The sequence below is a fragment of the Oncorhynchus tshawytscha genome, linkage group LG03 (genome assembly GCF_018296145.1).
Source record: "Oncorhynchus tshawytscha isolate Ot180627B linkage group LG03, Otsh_v2.0, whole genome shotgun sequence".
Classification (NCBI taxonomy): Eukaryota; Metazoa; Chordata; class Actinopteri; order Salmoniformes; family Salmonidae; genus Oncorhynchus; species Oncorhynchus tshawytscha.
The window spans coordinates 60,710,800-60,735,655 of NC_056431.1; the positions used below are offsets into that span (position 1 = coordinate 60,710,800).

The window sequence follows — 24,856 nt, forward strand, 5'->3', positions numbered from 1 at the left end:
TACTATTTTTTCCATAAATCCCTGACGATGTTGATTTAGTGCTGGATGGTCAGTTACGAGAGTCCAGTTTCGGATTCCTCTTCCAGGAGTTGTTCTTTCTCTCATCTGCAATTGGTTGACACATTTTGGCTCTCTCTCTTTCTAGGCTTCTCATTGGACGCGCGAGGTTTGACAGTGAACGAGAGGGTTGCACTTAACGCTTCGGAAAAAAAGTTATCCAGAAGTGAGTATCAATCAGAGAGCGGGGAGAAGGACAAAAAGAAAAGAAGGAAGAGGCAGAAAAGCAGGACGGAGAGACAAAAGCGATAGATAACATTACTTTCGAGCAATCAAACGCGCCGTAGAGATGGCATATCATATCGTTAGAGGTTTGAAACATAATTTATAGTCATAGTTTTTGGATTACTTTCGTCATTGTCGACTCTTTGCACTGTTGTAAACATTGACGTGCGCATTTTCCTTGTGCTCACTGCTTGGACGGAGTTTTTGTTTTCCCTCTTGTGGATTTGCCTTGGGAAAAATGAGTGACAGGAGGCGATCTGCCGCTGCTCTGAGCTCGAGAGCGCACGCCTTTTCGGTGGAAGCCCTGATCGGGTCAAACAAGAAGAGAAAGCTCCGCGCCTGGGAGGAAAAGGAGCTGGAGTTGTCTATGGAGAGCCTCGCCACTAACGGACAATTAGGAGACGGCGATGACCCTGCACATTGTCTAGATATCGACCCCGGTCAGTGCGTAACCACCATTACTTCATATTTTGGGGTTGTTGAATATTGTTATGCTTCCATCACAAAACTACGGATTATATTTCATGGAAAAGAGGAATACAGAAAAGGCAACCATTTCATCACCATCTCAAAGATTACGAGTCATACTTTTTCCTCAGATAACTAATGTGGAATAATATAGTAGCCTACTACTGTAGGCTAATAGTGCCCGTAAATAATATATGTTTGTAGTTTAACATAACTATATACCGTTGGCCTAATAGTGGTGTATTAACATTGTGTAAATTATCAAAGAAGTTAACCACAAAGTTTTGATTTTTTATAAGAACCGTTGCTTTAACAAATTAATTGTCCTGTCAGTAGAAGCACGCAGAAAACGTAGTAGCCTCTCGTGGAAGGTCACGGTTAATTTTCTTTTTGCGATACTATATTCATTCATAACATAAATGGTTACCTTAAAAATAGTTTTACCATTGTTTTACAAATTACTACATATTGGTACAACATACAGGTCGCATGTGAGGCCAGTGCCCCCTCTCTACTAGGCCTAGCTGGGTAAAATTTATTTCACGTGTGCCTTCCCACTGAGCACAGACGTCAATTCAACGTCTATTACACGTTGGTTCAATGTCATTTCATTGAAATGACGTGCAAACAACGTTGATTCAACCAGTGTGTGACCAGAGAGTCTCTATTGATACAATACAATTGGCCATACAGGTGACGCCAGTGGAGACATGATCAATTGTAATTAATATTTACATATTAAGATGGTCTTGAATTGAGAGAGATATTTGGCAGAGATGAGATAGGCCTACATTAGCAGCAAAATTACACGAATTAGTGTCGTTTCTGTGGTTCAATGCAAATCATGCATTTTTGCATACAAGATATCGTAGAAATAAGCCAAATCTGGGTTTTTTATTTAAAAAAATGGTGAGTCCAAATATAATATAAGACAATGTGTGTGTGAAGAGAGTGTGTGTGTCGTTTGCACATGGTTAGCCTGTGTGTATTTTCTATTCCAATTTCGTGCAGCAAATACAGACCTAGTCTGACGCCATAATTGTTCATATTTGTGAAACAATAGGCCAATGAAACGTGTGTTTAAACAATTTGTATTATTATGTTGTATTGGTTTATTTTTCCAATAATATAAACTATTTCGCAACCCCCGTCTGCGTTTGACCTATAGGCCTACTCAAAATGTGTTCAGTGGATTACTTTAAGTCTAAGGAAAACATCAACACAGCTTTCAGTCAATTCTTGAGCCATAATATTATTTTGTAACGTTTTAAATATATTTATTTTTACAGTGTATTCGCTATAGGAAAAACGGCGATTGTGTAGAGACTCGGGCCTCATTCTCCAAGTAGCACTCACCTATATGAGCAATGGTGGGTATAAAGAATAGCCTAAAACAGAATTGGTACATCAATGTATATTTAATTCAAATTGATGATTATGAATTTTGTATGCCTAAATCCCAAAATTGAAATGCCCAGGCTAATTTTAATGGCCTGCTATGAATCACCTAGGCTTTTTATTGCTGTCAAAACATTTCATATACATAAATCGCAATTCTCAAAATCTTTTCAAAATCTATTATCGTTTTTTTATTTGTTGGAAATGTTGTAATAAGCAAAAGAAAGTAGCTTAGCCTATCAGGATTTTCAATAGGTCGAAGTTATTGCAGGCCTAGGCCTACAATGCGCATGTCACATTATATTCAAGTTAGGATAGGCCTATCTATCATTTTAAATGCTAGAATGTTCTAAATTATTAACGAAGACAGCAAAATCTGTATGAAAAACTTTTATATGTCACAAATGTATCGTATTTTCTACGTTTTGTTGGATTTGGAGCAGATTTGAATTGAAGAACACTGCATTGATCTAATCGGAGAGACTGATGTCAAAAGCAGACAACAATGACACAGTCTTGAGGCTTCGAGCTTGAGTATCCTTACTTTATTAACTACATGACGATGGAAATATTTCATAACCTGGCCTATTCTAACCTCCTCTGGCCTCAGATATGAATCGTAGGCCTAATATAAATTGATAGATATCCTCTCAGCTCATTATAGCCTACATTGAATTTCAACAGACACGTAAACCAACAATCCCCATTACAACTGGATTCACAATAGGTCTTGTAGCCTATAGACACAAGGCGAAGTCCCTCCTGCTTTTTCTCAAATATGTAGGCCTGCATTAATGATCTAAAAGGTTCTAAAACGTTTTGCATTACGGGTCTAAAACGTTTTGCATATGCCCATATATATATATATATATATATATGGGCGTATAGCCTGTAATGCAAAACGTTTTAGACCCTTTTAGATCATTAATGCAGGCCTATATAGGCCTGCATTAATATATATATATATATATATATATTATTTGGTTCATTAAAATCACTGTAGACTCATTTAGCGTCACGTGCATGGCTTTCTGATCTACATATTTATTTTTAATTTTACAATACATTGTTGAGGCCTGGATGGTCGAGAAGCCTTCAGCAAAATTACTGGACCCCCGCGCACAGAGGTTGCTGACTGAAATACGCCAGCCACCAAGCGTTGGGCATTTGGTGGATGCCTCACAAATGAGGAGAACCGAACTAAATTAGTTCACAGCTGAGATGCAGGGTATCGGTACTACCATTGACAATTGGACAGCGAGCCAGTCAGTCAAATACAGGTTATATATCCTCGACGGTTTCACATGAGCTGTTCCAGTTGGAGTCGTTGTTAATTGAAAAGTCACGTTGTCTCGACGAGCTCCATGTCATTATGAGCCAGATTCCTGGCAGCGTTGCCGGCAGTGTGTGAGAGTATCCAGCCTTGACTAGCCTCCAGTTGACGCGTAGACCAGCCATCATTGAAAACAGCTCGTCTCTGTGGTCAGTTTGTGCGGTTTAGGCTTTTTACTTAATGATTTTGCCTCCATGTGAAGCTTTCAAACCGACATGGTCATATAACATTCTTATTGAAAGACACGTCTTGGAAGAATATATAAAAATAGTGAGTACACCACACAATAGCTTAAACTGAATTAATCCCAATGTGTTTTCCCAGAGAACCAACATGTATGACGAACATGACCTTAGTTTCAGATAAGCACATGTAGGCCTGTCTGCAGAATTTCCCCTCCAAAGCAAGGACTATTATCAATATTAAATTACTTGCCTGAAATGTAAATATCAGCACTGTCGGGTGTGTGGAAGAGAGAACATACAAAACCTGTAATAATAAGACAGAGTACTGTCATTGTGGATTTACAAATACACATATATAACATATTGCAGATTGCCTTTAATCTCAATCTTAAAGAAAGCCTATTACTGGCCTATTACTAAATGGTTTGTATAGCATCTATGTCTGACACAGGGAATCGGTAATTATATTATGGATAATAATTTAGACTTGTATTTGTATTTTTACAGTCTATGGGGTGACATTGGATTTCAAGAGACAGGCATAGGCTACTGTCACCGAACTGTTGAATCTTTATTTTAAACCATATATTTGTGATGTTGTGTTTATTCTGTCCATACTTCATTTAACTCTGTGGTTTAAATATGTTTTCCTATTCTGTATAATAATATATTATACACTGTATGATATATAAATTGTCACTTGGTACTGATTATCCCAGAACCATTTTCTATATTAGAGACTCAAATTAAAAAATTCTGCCTCTGAGAAGAAAAGCCAAAATGTAAGACAACAGATGTGTGCGCTATTAAAATGGTTAAATCTTTATTTTATTGCCTCTCCCTAACATGGGTCTGAATTAAGTTCAGGCAGAAACAGGTGGTTCTGCTTCTTGTGGATTGGGTTACTCTTCAATTTCATGGTTGGTAGATTGCTACTTACCCACTCTGTTACAACTGTATTAAATGCATCTTCTATTCATAAACCTGTTTCCATAGGAAGGACTGTACCTTGTAAGGCAAGTGTGTAATGATCACCAATGACCAGATTAGTCATACTCTTTGAATAGTCCATTGTTCCAATTCAATAGTCACACACACATTTGTTAGTTTCTTAACATGTTTTTTTCTCCAAATTAGATCATTACATAGTGAATGAGTTTGTGTGTGAGAATAAGAAGCTAAAATCCATAATATTCTTTGTGTTATAAAAGTGTTATAATTCACATTCAAACTATCTAGATTTCTTGTTGTGACAAACCGAAGACATCATTATTGTTATTTTTTCAAACTTGGTAGATGTACAGGGAAAATCAATGTTCTCCGTCTAATGAGGTTCAACACAAGTTGATTTCTCTGTGCCTAACCACAAGTTAGTTTATAGGGTTTTGAAAAAGTGAGTGCTGTTCTCCATAGTTTAGTAGAGTCTGGTGCAGTCTTTATTGGACAACTGTCTATGATTGTAGTTGGTCTGCATTAATCATGCAGTTGAGGTTAGCGCCAGATTTCTGACTCTGCTTCTACCTTTCTCTTTATTAGCTGCAGCAAGGTGCTACTTCCTTAAATATATGTATTTGTTCCTCTCTTCCTCTCACTCCGTCTCTTTCATTGTCTCCCCATTTCTCTCTCGATATATTTCTTTTTACCCAGCAATATCCTGTGTAATGTGGGATAGATGTGTGTCGTTTCTCTCACTTGTGTTGCTCAGCTGTACTGACTGGTTATAGTGGGTGAGACAGAGCAGGCTGTCAGTGAGTAGGGGGACAGTGGGATAACTGTGGTGGACAGGGACTGGTCTGGTGACATATTAGGGACAACGTGGTGACTCATTGAAGGCTGGTAGACGTACACAGCGCAGCTTGATGACAGCAAAGGCCTGAGATGACAGCAGCAACCAGGCTGTCATGGTTGCTCTGAGTAGGCACAGATATCTGGTTTGGCCTCTCCTGCTGTGTGGCTGATGGCTGTGGGGCTGTATGGGCCAAATCAACAGCCACTCTGTCAGCCTTGTTCTTCGGCTCACACATGGTGTGAGAGAGAGGATCATCACCGCCAATACGCTGAAAGGATCTCTCAAGTGGATGACGAAAAGTCTTTCCCTTAAATATCTCACTCCTTTTCTCTGCACCTCTCTCTCGCTCTCTTTCTTCCTCTCTCTCGCTCTCTTTCGTCCTCTCTCTCGTTCTCTCTCTCTCTCTCTTATTACTCTCTCACCCCCTCTCTCACTAATCCCTCTCTCTCTCTCTGTCTCATCCCCCCCTCTCTCTAATCCCCCCCCTCCCTCTCTCTCTCTCTCTCCCCCCCTCTCTCTCTCCCTCATCCCCCTCTCTCTCACCCCCCCCCCTCTCTCTCTCTCTCTCTCTCTCTCTCTCCCTCCCTCCCTCTCATCCCTTTCTCTCAGTTTCTGTGGTGTATCTGTCCTGCCTGCAGTGTCTTCATGTCTCCACTCAATGCTCTTGTCTCTTGTTTTGGGGCTGGTGATCACTTGGTGGTTAGTCCTGGGCCACACTCCAGTCTTTAGCAGTCCTGCATCTGCATAACCCTGCTTACCTGGTGTGTCCTTCCAAAGCAACCTACTCATGTCAGGGCTCTCAATAAATAATACAATATTACATCCCTGGGACTAAGGTAACAACACATCCGCCACGCTGATCGTCAACACAGGGGCCCCTCAGGGGTGCGTGCTCAGTCCCCTCCTGTACTCCCTGTTCACTCATGACTGCACGGCCAGACACGACTCCAACATCATCATTAAATTTGCCGATGACACAACAGTGGTTGGCCTGATCACAGACAATGACGAGATCGCCTATGGGGAGGAGGTCAGAGACCTGGCCGTGTGGTGCCAGGACAACAACTCTCCCTCAACGTGATCAAGACAAAGGAGATGATTGTGGACTACAGGAAAATAAGGACCAGGCATGCCCCCATTCTCTTTTTTTTGTTTTTTTTGTTTTTGTTGTTGAATTTTTTACCCCCTTTTTCTCCCCAATTTCGTATTATCCAATTGTTGTAGTAGCTACTATCTTGTCTCATCGCTACAACTCCCGTACGGGCTCGGGAGAGACAAAGGTTGAAAGTCATGCGTCCTCCGATACACAATCCAACCAAGCCGCACTGCTTCTTAACACAGCGCGCATCCAACCCGGAAGCCAGCCGCACCAATGTGTCGGAGGGAACACCGTGCACCTGGCAACCTTGGTTAGCGCGCACTGCGCCCGGCCTGCCACAGGAGTCGCTGGTGCGCGATGAGACAAGGACATCCCTACCGACCAAGCCCTCCCTAACCCGGACGACGCTAGGCCAATTGTGCGTCGCCCCACGGACCTCCCGGTTGCGGCCGGTTACGACAGAACCTGGGCACGAACCCAGGGACTCTGATGGTACAGCGCCCTTAACCACTGCACCACCCGGGAGGCCTATGCCCCCATTCTCATCGATGGGGCTACAATGGAGCAGGTTGAGAGCTTCAAGTTCCTTGGTGTCCACATCACCAACAAACTAACATGGTCCAAGCACACTAAGACAGTCACGAAGAAGGCACAACAAAACATATTCCCCCTCAGGAGACTGAAAAGATTTGGCATGGGCCCTCAGATCCTCAAAAGGTTCTACAGCTGCCCCATCGAGAGCACTGGTTGCATCACTGCCTGGTATGGCAACTGCTCAGCCTCCGACCACAAGGCACTACAGAGGGTATTGTGAATGGCCCAGTACATCATTGGGGACAAGCTTCCTGCCATCCAGGACTTCTATACCAGGCGGTGTCAGAGGAAGGGCCTAAAAATGGTCAAAGACTCCAGCCTCCCTAGTCATAGACTGTTCTCTCTGCTACCGCACGGCAAGCGGTACCGGAGCGCCAAGTCTAGCTCCAAGAGGCTTCTAAACAGCTTCTACCCCCAAGCCGTAAGACTCATGAACATCTAGTCAAATGACTACCCAGACTATCTACTCTTTAATTACTTGTTACTTTTATCTCTTATTCTTATCCTTATTTTTTTAACTGCATTGTTGGTTAGGGGCTCGTTAGTAAGCATTTCACTGTAAGGTCTACCCACACCTGTTGTACTCAGCGCATGTGACTAATAAAATTCGGTTGGATTTGATTTTATATTGGCACAAACAAAGGAGACAGTACATTACTAAGAAATAGAATGCATAACTTTACAGTAGACTATAGAACTCTACCTGGAACCAAAAAAGGGTTCTCCTATGGCGACAGCCAAAGTGACATTTTGGAACCCTTTTGGATTCCATTACTTTATATGGAAACTAAGATCTGGAACAGTTAATCTGGGAAATTTTGTCAATTCATGTTGTTTATGTAGGCTACACTTCTTTTGCCATTTTCATTGATGTTATTGTGTTGCCTCTATTAGAGATTTCATGGGAAAAAATATAAGAACTTTGTTATAACTTTGTCGTGGATCCTTTTCATATGGCGTAGTAATATATGACATAAGACTACATACATCGTAATATGAATTAAAGTGTGTAGTTCGTGAGTATGTTTATTTGAATAATACGTCTTAAATTCATATGGGCATGAGTCTGTTAGTCATACTTTATATTTTTATGCTCTCATTGACTGTGGCATGGCATTCAATTGGGTTTATTTTTCATATTTGTTAAATTTTGTTCGTGGGCGTTTTTTTCATGTAAAAATACCCATTTCGTTTGATGCATGCTTTACCCTTGTGCTTTTTTGTATACCCCTGGATACTTTATGACATTTCAAACGTAAGTGGAATAGTTTTAGTCAGATTTCAATTTTCTCCAGTTTTGGTGCTTTCTTCGAGTTCATGCTGCAGGTGATTTGGCCTCAACGGGCAATACCAGAGACCATAAAAACAGGTCAATTAATACTCAACGCCAATTTTCCTAAAACCCCGGCTCTACTTCTGGCTGTATTTTCATAATCTTGATAATCTCCACAGATTCGGAGGCGAGCCCCGGATCAGACGGTGAGGGTTTGGCGGAGAGGACGTCGTGCTCCTTCGGCTCCCCCACGGACCTGGCTCCGGCGGCCTGCGAGCCGTCTCCCGCTGCCTCCATGGAGGAGATTCAGGTGGAGCTGCAGTGCGCAGACCTCTGGAAGCGCTTCCATGAAATTGGCACGGAGATGATCATCACTAAAGCGGGGAGGTAAAGCAACTGCTGCATATTTATGATTTATTAAGGGACTCATCTGATAATATATTTCCTTCTAGGAATAGGCTGCGCTGAACACATGTTCTGTGTTGGCCTACTATAGGATAGACTAGGCATATGACCTAGTTTTCTATAGGTTTTACGACTAGGTGCATTGCCTCTGATGACGAAAAATTGTTTATGAAGTTCTGTGCAAAATGGATTATAATTGCTACATTTTCCACGCACGCACACGCACACGCACACGCACACAGACACACGCACACCGAGCCTAGTTTTGCGCAGAAGATGCCCGTCCTCTATGGGAATTAACCCTGTTTTTGAGGGGTGCTAATGTGTTGCACATGGGGGAAAGGGCTCCGGACGTGCGAGGGCCGATCCAATCACAGGCCATACATGAAGTGTGAGGGTATTCCATGGCTGATGTCAGAGAATAGCCGGCGAAGAAAGGAACTGTTTCCAATTCATCTCTTTGAAACATGTTTTCGGTTTTCTTGCCCTTTTGGGTAGCAATTATAACCTAAACCGAGCATATAACTAAACCTACACTGTTCTCAGGAAGACCTTTCCCCTGCGCGCTCTCACCGGGAAGGCCATGTATTTCCCGTCCATGTTGAATTTTATGATCAAGCAATATGAGAAGGGAACTTATTGCTTGATATTTTTTTTTGCCGTCAAGGAAATTTATGAAGTCCACTTATTCACAAAGTAAGCCTAAAAATAAAGCGGTCTAGGGTATTACTATTCCGTCCATGAAACAAATGAAAAACATTGGGAAAGAATGTTCCTCTGTAGGTCTATAGTTTGTAATACATTAACCTATTTACATATTTGTTTATTAGGGTATTTGCCGATATTAGGGTATTTGCAGATAGAAGTTGAAGAGGCTTATCTTACCTAGGCATAACTGACTTTAGTTTCAAAGGCCACTTGATTTTACAGTTCAGTTTTCTTTAAACTACCACTGCAAACTTCAGCTAACCTTAGCCACCACAAGCCACCAATCAATGGAAGTGATGGAGAATCTGAGTATGTTTAATTTAAAAAAAAAATGTCCAAATCACCTGAAATCAATTAAACTCAACTCCATGTTTGGTTTGATGTTTCTTAAAGGTGATTTGGCCATAAAAAAACATGCTCACATGCCCACATCACTTCCATTGATTGTTAGCTTGTGGTGGCTAAAGTTAGCTGAAGTTTGTAGTGGTTTAACGATAACTGAACCATGGATTACAGTTTCTCTTATTTTCAGGGTGAGGAACCATCTAACATCAAGTTCTAAAATAGTGACCTACTCCTTTAAGGCCAATACAGCACCCTGTTTTGAGTTCAGAGAGGGGGGGGGGGCATCTACCCTCTCTACCTTCTTTCTTTCTACATGTCTTTGTTTGTTGTATGTCGTGTTTTGTATTATTTGTTTTGCACCCAGCACTCTGGGTCTTGTTGTTCCTGTATGCTCTTTTATGTTTAGATAAAAATTGTATAGCTGTCTTGTATACCTATACACCATTCTTGTGTGTTTAATAAAACATATTTGAAACAAAATACATATATATAGATTTCATTTTTTTTATGGATCAGAAATATTACTTATGTTTTATGCTAACATTTAATGTCAATTAAGGAGAAATAGAGGCCCAGTAAAAACATCAGCATCAAACCTTTAGATTTGTCCCCATCTAGTCTAGGCTAGTATAGGCTAATATAGACCTACTACTTTTAACAACAGAAGATAGTACGATATTAATTTTAACAACAAAAAATATTATGATATTAATCACATTTATTAAACATATGATAATTCCTCTGACTATGTAACATGCATTAGAGGAGAGCGAGGGCAGAGCGGAATGTTCAATGGCCTAACATAGGGATGCGCATATTTCCCTTCTCATTTGAAAATGCTTTCCATTTCGTTAAACTAGATATCCACTGATTATTTTTGTCGAACTTTATTTATTTGAAGCTGGCCAATTAGTCTACATGTTTTTATGGAGAAATGGCAAGGACCACGTTGTTTGCGTGTTGAATTTTCTTTTGGTAGGCCTAGGCCAATATCAAATTTCATAATATTCTAAAGTTGTACTGTGAAGTTGTAAAGTTGTATTTTCCGGTTTGCTCTTATGTTAATAATACATGTACGCTAATTTGACAGCTAACCCGTAAATCAGATTTACCCAAACAATATATGATCAACGTTGTTTTTATGATATTCATGAATCAGATTTACGTTGTTAATCGCCCCATGAATATAATCAGTCCCTGTTTCAATGCAGTAGGCCTAGAGTTTACAGGACTGGCTGCGTGTATTTCATGGCTTTGCTAATAATAAGCCTATAAATTCAGAGGAGGAAGGAAGTAAGAAAACAGCCCTCTTTTCTCATTATGAGGGAAAAGATGTATGGCGTTTAAATGAAATAAAAATGCAGCTTTTGAAGTGTACAATGAGGAATTAACTTGTAAATGTCTCTGTGTATGCAGTCCTGCTTTTAATATGGCGTCTGTTTGCGTTCTAAACTTATTTTCCTGGTTTGATTTGTGTCGAATAACAACAAAAAAACGTCTCATGATTGGGTACACATTGTCAAGGAAGAGTGAGTTTGTTGCCAGCTCGTGCATTAAGACAGTTTCAATCTTCTTTGATGGTGAAATGACCTACTTTCTTAAATCAGAATAATATTTATTTAATGAAGACATGGAACTTTGATAGACATTTTAATGAATTATCATAAAGTTGTGCATCTAGGCCCTGTTATGATGGGATGAGGGGTGAAAATGACCTCATATGACTGGCAAAACATTGGTCTAACTTCAAACCTTGTCTCTCTCTTGGGTGTTGTGAATTTTCTCAGTGATTTGCCCAGTGGTGCACTAGAATGTATTTCAAGTGACATTATACCTAATGTCTGCATTAATTATACTTAATGTCTGCATGGTGCAGGGTTTCTTTCCCCCTTTTTATTGCTGATACTCATAATCCAATATTAAACTTTGCAAGCTAGTTTGCTAATATCACACACTCTCTCTCTCTCCCTCTCTCTGTCCTCTCATAGGCGGATGTTCCCTGCAATGAGAGTAAAGATCGTGGGTCTTGACCCCCATCAGCAGTATTACATAGCCATGGACATTGTTCCTGTGGACAATAAGAGATACAGGTATGCTCCTATCTTCTTAAGGTATGCTCACACTTCTTAGCGCTTCCAAACATTTCCTAACTTCCCAACTAATTTCCTAACTTCCCCATTCACATGGGTGTGTACAATGATGTATCCACAGTGATGTACACATACAGTGTCTTCAGAAAGTATTAATACACCTTGACTTTTAGTTGTTTTACAGCCTGAATTCAAAATGGATTAAATAAAAAGAAAAGTCACACCCATCTACACACAATACCCTACAATGACAAAGTGAAAACATGTTTTTAGAAATTGTAACTCATTTATTGAAAATGAAATACAGAAATATCTCATTTACTTAATAACTATTCATACCCCTGAGTCAATACTTTGTAGAAGCACATTTGGCAGTGATTACAACTGTGAGTCTTTCTGGGTAGATCTCTAAGAGCTTTCCAAACCTGGATTATACAACATTTGCCCATAGTTCTTTTCAAAATTCTTCAAGCTCTGTGGAATTGGTTGGTGATAATTTCTAGACAAGCATTTTCAGGTCTTGCCATAGATTTTCAAGTAGATTTAAGTAAAAACTTTAACTTGGCAACTCAGTCTTGTTGTTCACTGTCTTCTTGGTAAGCAATTCCAGTGTAGATTTGGCCTTGTGTTTTAGGTTATTGTCCTGGTGAAAAGTGAATTCATCTCCCAGTGTCTGGTGGAAAGCAGACTGAATCAGGTCTTCCTCTAGGACTTTTCCTGTGCTTAGCGCCATTCCATTTATTTTTATCCTGAAAAACTCCGCATCCTTAATGATTACAAGCATACCCATAACATGATACAGCCACCAGTATGCTTGGAAATATGGAGAGTGGTACTCAGTAATGTATTGTATTGTATTTTCCCAAAACATAACACTTTGTACTCAGGACAAAAAGTGAATTGCTTTGCCAGATTTTTTGCAGTATTACTGTACTTTAGTGCCTTGTTGTAAACAGGTTGCATGTTTTGGAATATTTTAATTCTGTACATGCTTCCTTCTTTTCACTCTGTCAATTAGGTTAGTATTATGGCGTAACTACAAGGTTGTTGATCCATCCTCAGTTTTCTCCTATCACAGCCATTAAACTCTGTAACTTTTTTAAAGTCACCATTGGCCTCATGGTGAAATCCCGGAGCAGTTTCCTTCCTCTCCGGCAACTGAGTTAGGAAGGACGCCTGTATCTTTGTGGTGACTGAGTGTATTGATATACCATCCAAAGTGTAATTAATAACTTCACCATGCTCAAAGGGATATTCAATGTCTGCTTTTTAAAATTTTACCCATCGACGAACAGGTGCCCTTCTTTGCGAGCCATTGCAAAACCTCCCTGGTCTTTGTGGTTGAATCTGTTTGAAATTCACTGCTTGACTGAGGAACCTTACAGATAATTGTATATGTGGGGTACAGAGATGAGGTAGTCATTCGAAAATCATGTTAAACACTATTATTGCACACAGAGTGAGTCCATGCAACTTAATATGTGACTTGTTAAGCACATCTTTACTCCTGAACATATTTAGACTTGCCATAACAAATGGGTTGAACATGTATTGACTCAAGACATTTAAAAAAAAAATTACAAATTCATTTGTAAAAATTCCTCAAATAAGTATTCCACTTTTACATTATGGGGTATTGTGTGTAGGTGTAAGAGTTTTGCTTCCGTCCCTCTCCTCGCCCCTACCTTGTCTCAAACCAGGGACCCTCTGCACACATCAATAACAGTCACCCACGAAGCACCGTTACCCATCGCTCCACAAAAGCCGCGGCCCTTGCAGAGCAAGGGGAACAACTACTTCAAGGTCTCAGAGCGAGTGACGTCACCGATTGAAACCCTATTAGCGCGCACCCCGCTAACTAGCTAGCCATTTCACACCGGTTACATAGGCCAGTGACAAAACATCTCAATGTTATCCATTTTAAATTCAGGCTGTAACACAGCAACATTTGGAAAAAGTCACGGTGTGTGAATACTTTCTGAAGGCACTGTTCATTAAATACAACACGTTAATGGGACATGACACTCGCCATGTCTGAGATTGATGTTCTAATTCAGTCAAACCAAACTAGTCTCCGCCCCCATCTTGGATGAAATAGCCTACTATTGATAAATTGTTGTTGTGTATTTTAAGATGGAGAGTGGTTGAAAAAAAAAAAACATGCACAGATCATTTCACATGGTGATAAGAAATGCAGATATACACATAAATCTGAATGGAACCTGAAACAATGGCCTTTACTGTATGTCCATCTTGGGGATAGGTTTTTATGATGGATATCTCCAGTTAAAGTATCTGAATGAATTTCTGGCATAGAACACAATGTCTGGCGCTCCAGAGAAGGACACCAGAGGAGAATGAAAAGTATTTATCATGTTTATGGTTCAAGTGAGACCATCAAATTGATAGCTTTATTCACTGTGTAAATGGCAAAGCATATTTTTATTGTAAACCTATTTGACAGTGGTGGAATACTAGTTTTATATATGTAAGTTATCTCAGCCATCTCAGGACGCAGTGTCAGAGCGACAGACAAAACGGCAGTGTCATAGTTGCAATAACGTTATAACAGCGCTACAGATGGGTTACCATGCCTTTGTTTTATTTTATCTCATATTGAACACAGAGTACATTTTCAGTTTATATATCAATAACAAGCATTAATGATATTATTGTTACAGACATTTTTACTATGTTTAAGTTTTATTTGATAAACAGAACTTGGCTTTCTTGAACGGAAGACTGAAGAACCACTTTAACAATGCATTTTCAGTAGTTAAACATTATGTATTCTATTCCTATGTTGTTTATTTACATTTTTTAATTGAAGCACTGTAGAACCCTGGCTCTCTCACTGACTGAAGCATTTGCCTTAGAGTGAACGCTCTAGAGAACCAAAATATCATGGAAGATTTTTAGAAGCCAAAAGATCTTGTAAAATTAAATAGGATTTTCATCCCGGCTCGGGACTTTACCACAGGGCTTTGTAAGCTGAGCTCCGAGCTGTCACTGGAATGTCTCATAGTTCTCATAGAGGGGGTCTGGAAATACAGTCGTTACTTGCTTTACTTAGGCTCTCTGCCTCTCTTTAGGAACTTCTTGTTTATTCTGGGCTCTTTAAATCTCTATATATTAAGTGTCCTTTATGTGGACAGTTGGTAAGTCTTAAGTTTGAATCACATTGCGCACACAGACCAGCAATGTCAAGCTCTTAAAATTGACTTTGTCCGCAATATGTGAACGCACACACACGCACGTACGCACGCACGCACACACACACACACACACACACGAAAACACATGTTTACATACGAAGACTTGACTTGATGAACTCAACCCTGTAGGGTAATGTAATAGTAATATTTACTCTGTCAGTAAGGTAACCCAATTTCCAGTCTGGGTTTGGCAAGTGTGTGTCAGTCTGAATTTCTGTTTGTCCATAAAAGTATATATCTGTTTGATGAGTTGCATGCATACATATGTTGTGTCGGTGGTCTGTGTGTGTGTGTGTATAGGAAGTGTGGTGTTGGATGAGGAGGCGTGCATGCTCCCCCCCCATCTGTCCAAAGGGTGTCACATAAAGTCAGATCTTTATTGATTGTGCTGGAGCCAGATGGCAGATTTATGGAAGATGAAAGGGGACTAATCAAATTTCCAGTCCTGTTTGGGGCTAAGGTTTCTCTCTTCCTTAACACTTTCCCTGCTACACCGAGCTTAACCCTAAACAGCACTCCAAACAGGAAATTACACAAACGCCTGGCATTCTGTGTGTGTGTTTGGTCTGGGGTCGGGTCTGTGTGTGTGTGTGTGTGTGTGTGTGTGTGTGGAGAGAGTGTTTGTAGGTGTGTACAGGGGGGTTAAGGCTGTGTGTGTGCATATGAGAGAGAGAGAGACTAGAGGGTTGTGTAATAACAAAGAGGCCAAATTAGAGTTTTGTCCATGTTTTACCGCTGAATGATGACTTTGGCAGAGGCGTTGCAAGTAAGCACTTTCAACTGTGCACATGGCCAGAACTAAAGGCAAACAGCTGTGCCTGGGGCTACAGTGGACTGGAATCCCCCTCGTGCTACAGTCAGTCAGCCAGTCAGTGAGGGGAATGCTCTATGGTGGGCGGGGCAGCCAAATTGTACCGTAACTTACAATCCAACATAAAATGTTATGACTAAGCTTAATTGGTAATATGTCATTAAAAGCATATGTAGTGTGTGGGGATATTTGATGTCTCTATTGTGAACAAGCCCTGCATCTGAAACACATGACACATGATGTCCAAGACTTCAATGCTTCCCAATAACATGCAAAACCTGTTGAAAAAAACTGAAAATGAAATGTGGTTTGGTGCTGATACATCTGTCACTGTGTGTGTGTCATCCAGGTATGTGTACCACAGCTCCAAGTGGATGGTGGCGGGGAACGCGGACTCCCCCGTGCCCCCGCGGGTCTACATCCACCCAGACTCCCTGGCCTCTGGAGACACCTGGATGAGGCAGGTGGTCAGCTTCGACAAACTCAAACTCACCAACAATGAGCTGGACGACCAGGGCCATGTGAGTGAGCCGGTGAGCCGGCTTAACTTGACATACCAACTCTTGCATCCCTCCTACACCTGTACACTGTTACACCTGTACACTTGAACACTGTTACACTTGTACACTAATATAAAGATGTAAGTGTACTGTTTCAGTATTCCTCAAAGTGCTTCACATTATAACAGGGGAATTTATTTCACCCCACCCATGTATAGATGAGACTATTCTTAGAGAAGAAGAGAGACTGTTTTTGCTACTTTGGCCTTAATCGACTGATACTGAAACAGTAGATTGGTCGTGATGTAGTTATGGCACATGATTGATCTCCACATGACATGAGCTCAGTGCTGTTACAGGCCAGATTGGTTTGATTACCAAGTTGTTGAAACAGTCAGAAGCCGGTGCATACCCATTTCTCCATTGTGGTCCTGATTTAGGGATGCCAGTGCGGCGCTGGTAGACTGGCACACCCTGGTCCTCAATGTGGGCCTGTTTTCCACCCGGCCAGCTGATTCTATCGCAGCTCCGTTCTTCTGACAAATGTAATAACAGATGCAGCAGTGGGTGCGTATTTTGAGGGTAGTCAGTCAAGGCCCCTTTTTCCTCTCCCACAGCCTCGTTATAAGGCCTTTGTTCTCCTGGAGGCCTGGAGGCGAGAGGAAATTAACTTTGTAACTTCCTGTGTGGGAAACCTCACCGCAGATAGGCTGGTATCTGACCCATCTCTCTTCTCTTCTTCCTCCGACTACTATCAAACCTCTCCATCAACAGCGGTGGCTATTGGTTATTAATCATCTGTTTCATTTGCTGCTGATTTTTCAAGCTGATTGGCTTTTGGTTGTGATTCATAAATTAGATATAAATATGTCGCTGAAGTCACTGCATTGCTACAGAAGGCTGTCAGGGACATTACAACATGTATTGTTTTGACAAGAGATCTGTCAGATAATACCCTTGGCTGCTCTGTGTTGTTGTGAGCTCAGTGTGTGTACGTTTGACGGGGGCAGGGTTGACCTGACTCAGGCCCAGGCAGGACTCAGAACCCTTGGTCATAACTGCAGGGTCCCGTGAGCCGAGCAGGGGGGCAAGGGGAAGGTGATGGGGGGGCCCTGGCTAGAAATTACATTTACTGTCACTGTTATTCAGTACTGTTTCCCCAATCTCTGTTTGAAATGACCCCCTTAGTTGTCTGCGGCTCCAAGGAGGCTTTCTCACTCGGGCTGTAATCAAGAGCAGACAGAGAGCCGGAGGGAAGGCTGGGCCGTCGTAACCTGACTCCTCGGCTCTGCTCTCTGGTGTTAAATACTTACCTCACCACCTCTCTCATTAGAAGTGTGGACTCATGTTCCTCTTAATTATATAGCTCTGATATGAATTCAGACTTGCTTACACACATACACACACATACACACACATACACACACACACACACACACACACACACACACACACACACACACACACACACACACACACACACACACACACACACAGACACACACACACACACACACACACACACACACACACACACACACACACACACACACACACACACACACACACACACACACACACACACACACACACACACACACACACACACACACACACACACACACAGAGAATGTAACCATTACGATCTCGCTGTGGTTTCAGATCATCCTCCACTCCATGCATAAGTACCAGCCTCGTGTCCATGTGATCAGGAAGGACTTCAGCAGTGACCTGTCCCCCACCAAGCCTGTTCCCAGCGGAGAGGGAGTGAAGACCTTCAGTTTCCCTGAGACTGTCTTCACCACTGTCACCGCCTACCAGAACCAACAGGTCTGAGACCAGACACCTTTCTCTTTGTTGCTACAATGGTATGTTGCCACTCAATGGGTCTATCTGCACCAGGCTTAGGATCAATTCATTTTCATTTCTGGAAGTGAACATCAATTCAATTTATGAATGGAAAATGACCAATTATTAATATTATTAACTCAAATTCAGATTTTCATGAAATTCTTTCTTCATTCATACATTCATTAGGTCCCTCTTCAATAAAAAAAATCCCTCTCCAACATGTTTTCCCTCTCCAACATGTACATCGGTCATCGCTATGTTATGTGTTTTGATTGTAATGTTTTTCTTTCCTGAAGATAACAAGACTAAAGATCGACCGCAACCCATTTGCTAAAGGATTTCGGGATTCAGGCAGAAACAGGTATATATTTCCCCAGTAACCCGAGGTCCGTGTAATGCAGCATGATTCAGCGTTCGCCATGCTGTGTGGCGCAAATCTTTCATTTTCTCCAACGTGGCCTTTAATATGGAAATAATCCCCTGGAGATACCTCCTAATCCCATATGCTGCTCCATATAAAATCAGTCACTCTCTCCCCTGCCAAGAAAACCCCATTACATCTGAGATAGAACCACATGTTTTGGGTAGGGCTCTCTCTCTTTCCCTCCTTTTCTCTGTCTGCCTCTCTCTCTGTGTGCCTCTCTCTCTCTGTGTGCCTCTCTCTCTCTCTGTGTCTGTGTGTCTGTGTGTCTGTGTGTCTGTGTGTGTATGTGTGTGTGTGTGTGTGTGTGTGTGTCTGTCTGTCTGTCTGTCTGAATTATCATATATAGCGGGGGAAATACTGAACCAGACCCTTAGCACATGAAAGCTCCCCTCCCATCTGGAGCACATTTTCGGCACAGATATTTGAGACATCTTTTTTCATTTTTCAAACAATAGAGTGCCGGGTTTATGAACTAGCATTAGAATTTCATTGCAGAAAACTACAGATTAAAATATTATGCAGGAATAGGATATTTATAGACAGAAAATGTATTTATCTTTACATATCCTAACTCTGCTCATGGAAGTAATTTACCCCATCACTGTTAAACTGTGCAGAGTAATGCCACATTATAGCGATCTGAAATCAATAAAAACAGGGACATATTACACAAGCTAAATTGTACAATTACCTACTGAGTTGGTTCTCTATGTATTTATATGTTAATACAGATCCATCTCAGGCATTAAATTATGATTATGTCATCAATTGGATTTTGGCTGGTGACACATTACTTTATGAGGTAAAACAGGGCATAGCTTATTTGTTGGGTTTTGATCCTGAGCACTATGAATGAGCGTACTGATGGCCAGGGCCAGTGTGATTAGCGTAGTGCGCTAACGAGCTGGAATGGCCCGGGAGTTACTGGCCCTAAAATAACATGGTCGGAACAGGCCCTCGTTTCCCTGGGATATGGCTCAGCAGGGCACACAGGAGTAAATCACGCAGGAAGGAGAACCGTGTTCAAGATGAAATGTCACCCAGATTTATGTTCACAGTAAAAACCTGCTCCTTTTAATGGCTCCAGTTTCCTCCGTCTGACTCCACTTCTCCTTCTCTGCCTCTCTCTTTCCAACCTCTCTCACTCATACTTACACTCCCTCCTTTCGCTATGTGCCTCTCTTGTTCTTTTGACTATCTGTTTTCCCGTCACAACTCTTCCTTCCTCTTTCTCTTGCCCCGCCCTTGTTATGTTTTATGTACCCAACACTGACTCTCTTTTTTTTTTCTTCCACTGTTTCAGTCTCTCGTTCTCTCTCTCACACAGGACTGGTCTGGAGGCGATCATGGAGACCTATGCGTTCTGGAGACCGCCTGTGAGGACACTCACGTTTGAGGACTTCACCAACATGCAGAAACAGCAAGGTGTGTAAAACTGTATTCAAACTATGTCCTAATCTCCCATCTACACTCTCTCACTGTCACTGCATACCTTTTCCTTTCCTTTCCCAACACATCAATTATCTATGTCCTTCATCAGTCTGGTCATCACTGGTCATCACTTTTGGCATGTCCGTCTGACTTGGAATGTACTGAACTTTTCACATTCTGCAGGACCTTAACAATAAAATAATTAAATGACCCCTGTGGCTTTTGGACGGCTTTGTGACGTGAGCGGTATCAGTGAAAGTCTCATGCGTCTCTCCCCAGCGAGCACAGCCCAGTGTCTACTCATGGCTCGTATCACAGGCCCCCGATGCTTAAAGCAAGACGATTTCTTCAGCACTCCTTTCTCCGAGGTCATGATGACGTTACGTCACTCAGTATTTTGTCTGTGTCGACATCTGTTTGTTATCACAAACTCCTCCAAACCAATTAGACGTTAATTAAAGTCCTCACGCCTCTGATGAACTTTGGGCACGCCGTAAGGACTGAGCACCCCTCCCCCATCCCCCAGCTCCACCAGACGGCCTTCCAGTGGGGTAATCAACCGTTCCCCTCAGCAACACTAACGCTGCTCTAACCCCTGACGACCAGAAAGGAAAACATGACATCACTGTGATATCTTCCTCTCCTTACCAACAGAAACTTGCAAAACTGAGCTGAACAGAACAGCTGTATTATCAAAGGCATATTATGGCGCAGTCAGAATCAAAACTCTGGCCAAGAGAGAATCCTGAATTAGTTAGTTATGCAGTGTTTTTTTTCTTTAGCTGGTTTCAAATGGAATTTTAGTGAATGCGGCCCAAATTCTCATTAATAAAGAAATATGTGAGTGATATCCCACAGCGATCGGTTGGCTCCAAAAGCTTGACTTATTGCATGTTAACCTTTGCCAAGATGAGTTTTTTTATTTTTACGGTCATACATGTCTAAATTATGAATGCATGATTCTTTGAGAAAAGGGACAAGCTCAGAGCTCTGTTGACCCGACATGTAATGTACCAAACTGAAGCCACATTTATGCTCAGAAACAATTACTGTTATTTATGAGAGGGTTTAAGATCCCATAAAGAGTACAATTTAAAAGAAGTAATGCGGTCATGCAATTAGCCCTTAAAATCAGATGTTGAGCAAGTCGAGGTGGTGGAATCAGCTTCAATTTACAAGTAAGTGTAATATCGAATTCTTTAATACATGTGAATTAAGATGCTTCTCTTATTTCACCGGTTAAGATCAAACGGCAGCAGTTGCTGGAAGGAGACATTCTGGCGGCGAAAGGCTGAAATGAGAGATATTGTCAGAGTGTGATTGTTGGCCAGTGTTTGTGTTGATGTTTCACTCTGTAGTGCTGGTTCTGTCTCACTGTCTTTGCGTTGTGTGTGTGTGTGTGTCTCTGTGTGTTTTTTAGGAGGAAGCACGGGCACCTCTCCCACCACCTCCAGCACAGGAACCCCCTCCCCTTCTGGTGCAGCCCACCTCCTGTCCCCCTCCTGCTCACCGCCTACCTTCCACCTGGCCCCCAACACCTTCAATGTGGGCTGCAGGGAGAGCCAGTTGTGCAGCATGGGGTTGTCTGAGTACCCGGCCTGCGCCCGCAGCAACATGGCGGCCCTACAGGGCTACGGGGGCCTGGCTGACAGCTCCTACGGACGCCTCCAGGCAGCAGGGGGCACTGTGGCCTCCACCCAGCAGTCTGAATCCTTCCTGCCCCAGAGGACTTCCTCCCTGATTGCTGCGGGAATGCAGGGGGGCGGCCATGGCTCTCTGTCCAGTGGCAGCAGTGGAAGTGCTGGCGGAAAGATGGATGCCTATGGAGGTCAGTTGACCTCGTTCCCGGCCTCCCAGCTGCAGTATGTGATGCAGGCGGGCTCTAGCTCCGCTTCTGGCTCTTCCTCCTCTGGCTCCTCCCCTTCATCTGCCCACATGTTCAGCGGGGGCCACCACCATGTGCAACAGGGGTCCTACAACGCCTTCTCACTCCACAACCCCTACAACCTGTATGGATACAACTTCCCCACCTCCCCTCGTCTGGCTACCAGCCCCGAGAAGCCCCAGGGCGGCCTCCTGTGTTCCTCTTCCCCTGCCGGGGCATTTGCCGAGCGCCAGTACCTGTCCAACGGTGGCATGGACAGCATGCACATGATCGGCAATCCCTCCACTGGCCAGCAGGGGGCAGGCTCCTGTGATGGCCGGCAGTATGGCTCCTCCTCTCAAATGTCTATGCACATCGTGTAAAAACTAGGATCTCACTTCTGACCCATTTTCGCTGTCCCATTATTTCAACAAGTTATGTTTCTTCTACGATAAATCTGTTATCTCAGATGTGCTATTGATGTTGAGTCATTTTACATTTAGCGTTTGTAATACTGAGGTAGTGTACAAAGTTAACCTTTCAAAAAAATGCCTTTTCATCTCATGATGCTTGTTGTTTTGAATTTCTCCCCAACAGGCTTTATTCAACGGAATGAAACTGTTATTTAATTGCCACAATAGTGTTAAAAAGGCAAAGTGAAACCGTATACCTGACTCTCTCAGTAAACTGTTCAGAACACTAACCCCATTATTGGGGACACACAGAGGGATCCGTGAAGGAGAGGGGCCCATATACTCTTACTGTGCAGGGATTCTCAGGAGTGAACCCATGAATTTGTGATGGTGCAATAGTAATGACAGCCTCTGGATTATATCCAGCCCCGGACATGATGTGACAGGGGCTTCGTGAGATCCAGAAACTTCCCCTCCACTTCCACATCTCTAGTTGTAACAGGACAGTTATGCAACATTATTCTATAGCATTGTGGCAACATAGGGAGAGAACTGGGTTGTGGATATTAACAGTGCCTGATCAATATGGTTTTCCCTCTGGCCACTCAGAGGTGATGAAGGGAGGATGATGGATGGACAAAGGGTGAACATAATATAATACAGCACATACTGGAGGGATGAAGTCAAAGACCTACAGGTCAGGGTGAGGGATGAAGTCAAAAACCTACAGGTCAGGGTGAGGGATGAAGTCAAAGACCTACAGGTCAGGGTGAGGGATGAACTATGTGTGTCTGACAGGGGCCCAGTTGTTGGCCCTGCATCTCTCAGTGGACATGCTGGATGAGAGGCTCTGTTCAAGGGGACACTGAATATACAGTGAAATCACCACAATCTTATCAATTCCTTTCCTCACAGACTGGAATGGCTTCACAATTTTGAGTGGATTACCTTTTAAAAAGCATATATAAGATGGTGAATGCAAGTAAAAACCATACGCTTTAAAATTGTTGTGTGAAATGTTTTAAATATACAATAGGAGAACAGAGTAATTAAAGTATGTTTTGGTGTGTTGTAGATAAGCGTATTTAAGTGCCAAGCAATAATGCTATTATATTGGCCAATCTATCATGAAGACAAATGTGTGGAAAAAAGAGAAATATCAAAAATATTCTTTAGAAAGGCATTCAAAAAAAATGTACATACAGGTGCCAAGCACAGTAATGTTCAATAAACATTTGAATTCATTTCCATGGTTTTGATTCATTTACAGCCGTCACTATAAGATGCGCGTACCATCAGAGTGGACCACTAACAAAAACACAAAGAATAGAGCATCCTCTGACATTTTCTTATTCAAATCACTTACTAGCAATTACAATGATATTCTACCATTTGGTATCATATTATTCAACATCCATGGGGTTTATTTAATTAGTTTAAATAACAGGAAATCTTACTGACTGTGGCTTTATCATCAGAAATCTGCAATACTCTAACTATGCATGTATGGAACAGTAAAGATGAAGAAAGATATACTAGCATATTGTGTGTTTTACAAAAAGTATCCAAGAATGGTCTTATTTATTATCCCAAGGTCCTGTAAACACATCTGCCCTGGTTGGTTTGAACCAATGACTCATCACATCTATCAAACTGAAATAGGGAAAAAAAACAGGCAGTCCTGCAGGTTCTGCCTACCAGAGAGAAAAGGAATGTGCATGATGTAACTATTGTTGTGGACGACTGGACATAAATATGCCACCTGTTTCAGAGGAATGCAGCTCGTAATCACTTGAGAGAGAGAGAGAGAGAGAGAGAGAGAGAAACCATACAGTATTTACGATGATTCTATTCTTGCTCTGCGGTGCCCCTCATTACAGATCCATGTGCAGACCCCAGTGATTTAGCAGACCAATCAGCATGTAATGGATGTCCTCTGAGGAGAAAGTTCCTGCCCAATCACTTCCTATCATGCGTACGGTTCCAACCATGAAATATCATATCTGAACCATGATCAGAGAATGAAGTGGATCTGGGACCATGGAGACAGGGCTCAGTATCGGAAACACCTGTTTTCCAACCATGACTACAGCAATGAGTGGATGAACCGGAGAGGAGAGCAGCAATGATTTCATAATTTGGCAAAACTCCATATATCTGGACATTATTTCCAATAATTATTCACGTTATTTGTCTGATATCCCCCAACATCTTTTCCGCAGTATTTAAAATCAACTTCTCCTCACTGCAAAATTACCTCAACTTTACAGAGAAAAGGCACGCACGTGGTAGGAATAACACAGAGTAGAAATCTACAAAGCATATGATATAATACACAGCAGAGTCTGTTATAGCTCTGTACTACCGTATCAAAACAT

The 24,856-nt window shown here is 42.0% G+C and overlaps 1 protein-coding gene across 2 annotated transcripts; it reads left to right on the forward strand.

Moving 5' to 3' along the window:
• The first annotated feature begins 235 nt into the window (after positions 1-235).
• Positions 236-23,722, forward strand: LOC112240700 (T-box transcription factor 15). Of its 2 annotated transcripts, none has more exons than XM_024408958.1 (8): positions 236-722; positions 8,601-8,808; positions 11,868-11,969; positions 16,345-16,528; positions 18,158-18,325; positions 18,643-18,707; positions 20,098-20,195; positions 21,622-23,722. In XM_024408958.1, exons 1-8 carry the CDS (start codon positions 521-523, stop codon positions 22,446-22,448), a joined length of 1,854 nt encoding a protein of 617 aa, XP_024264726.1. In that variant the 5' UTR covers positions 236-520; the 3' UTR covers positions 22,449-23,722. The 2 variants fall into 2 exon arrangements, with proteins under 2 accessions (XP_024264726.1, XP_024264732.1); XM_024408964.1 differs by having other exon boundaries at positions 16,345-16,516.
• The last annotated feature ends 1,134 nt before the right edge of the window (positions 23,723-24,856 follow it).

Coding starts and splice junctions, on each gene's coding strand:
- LOC112240700 (XM_024408958.1), top strand. CDS start 521: ATGAGTGACAGGAGGCGATCTGCCGCTGCTCTGAGCTCGAGAGCGCAC. Junction 18,326..18,642: donor CCGCCTACCAGAACCAACAG/GTCTGAGACCAG, acceptor TCTTTCCTGAAG/ATAACAAGACTAAAGATCGA. Junction 20,196..21,621: donor CAACATGCAGAAACAGCAAG/GTGTGTAAAACT, acceptor TGTGTTTTTTAG/GAGGAAGCACGGGCACCTCT.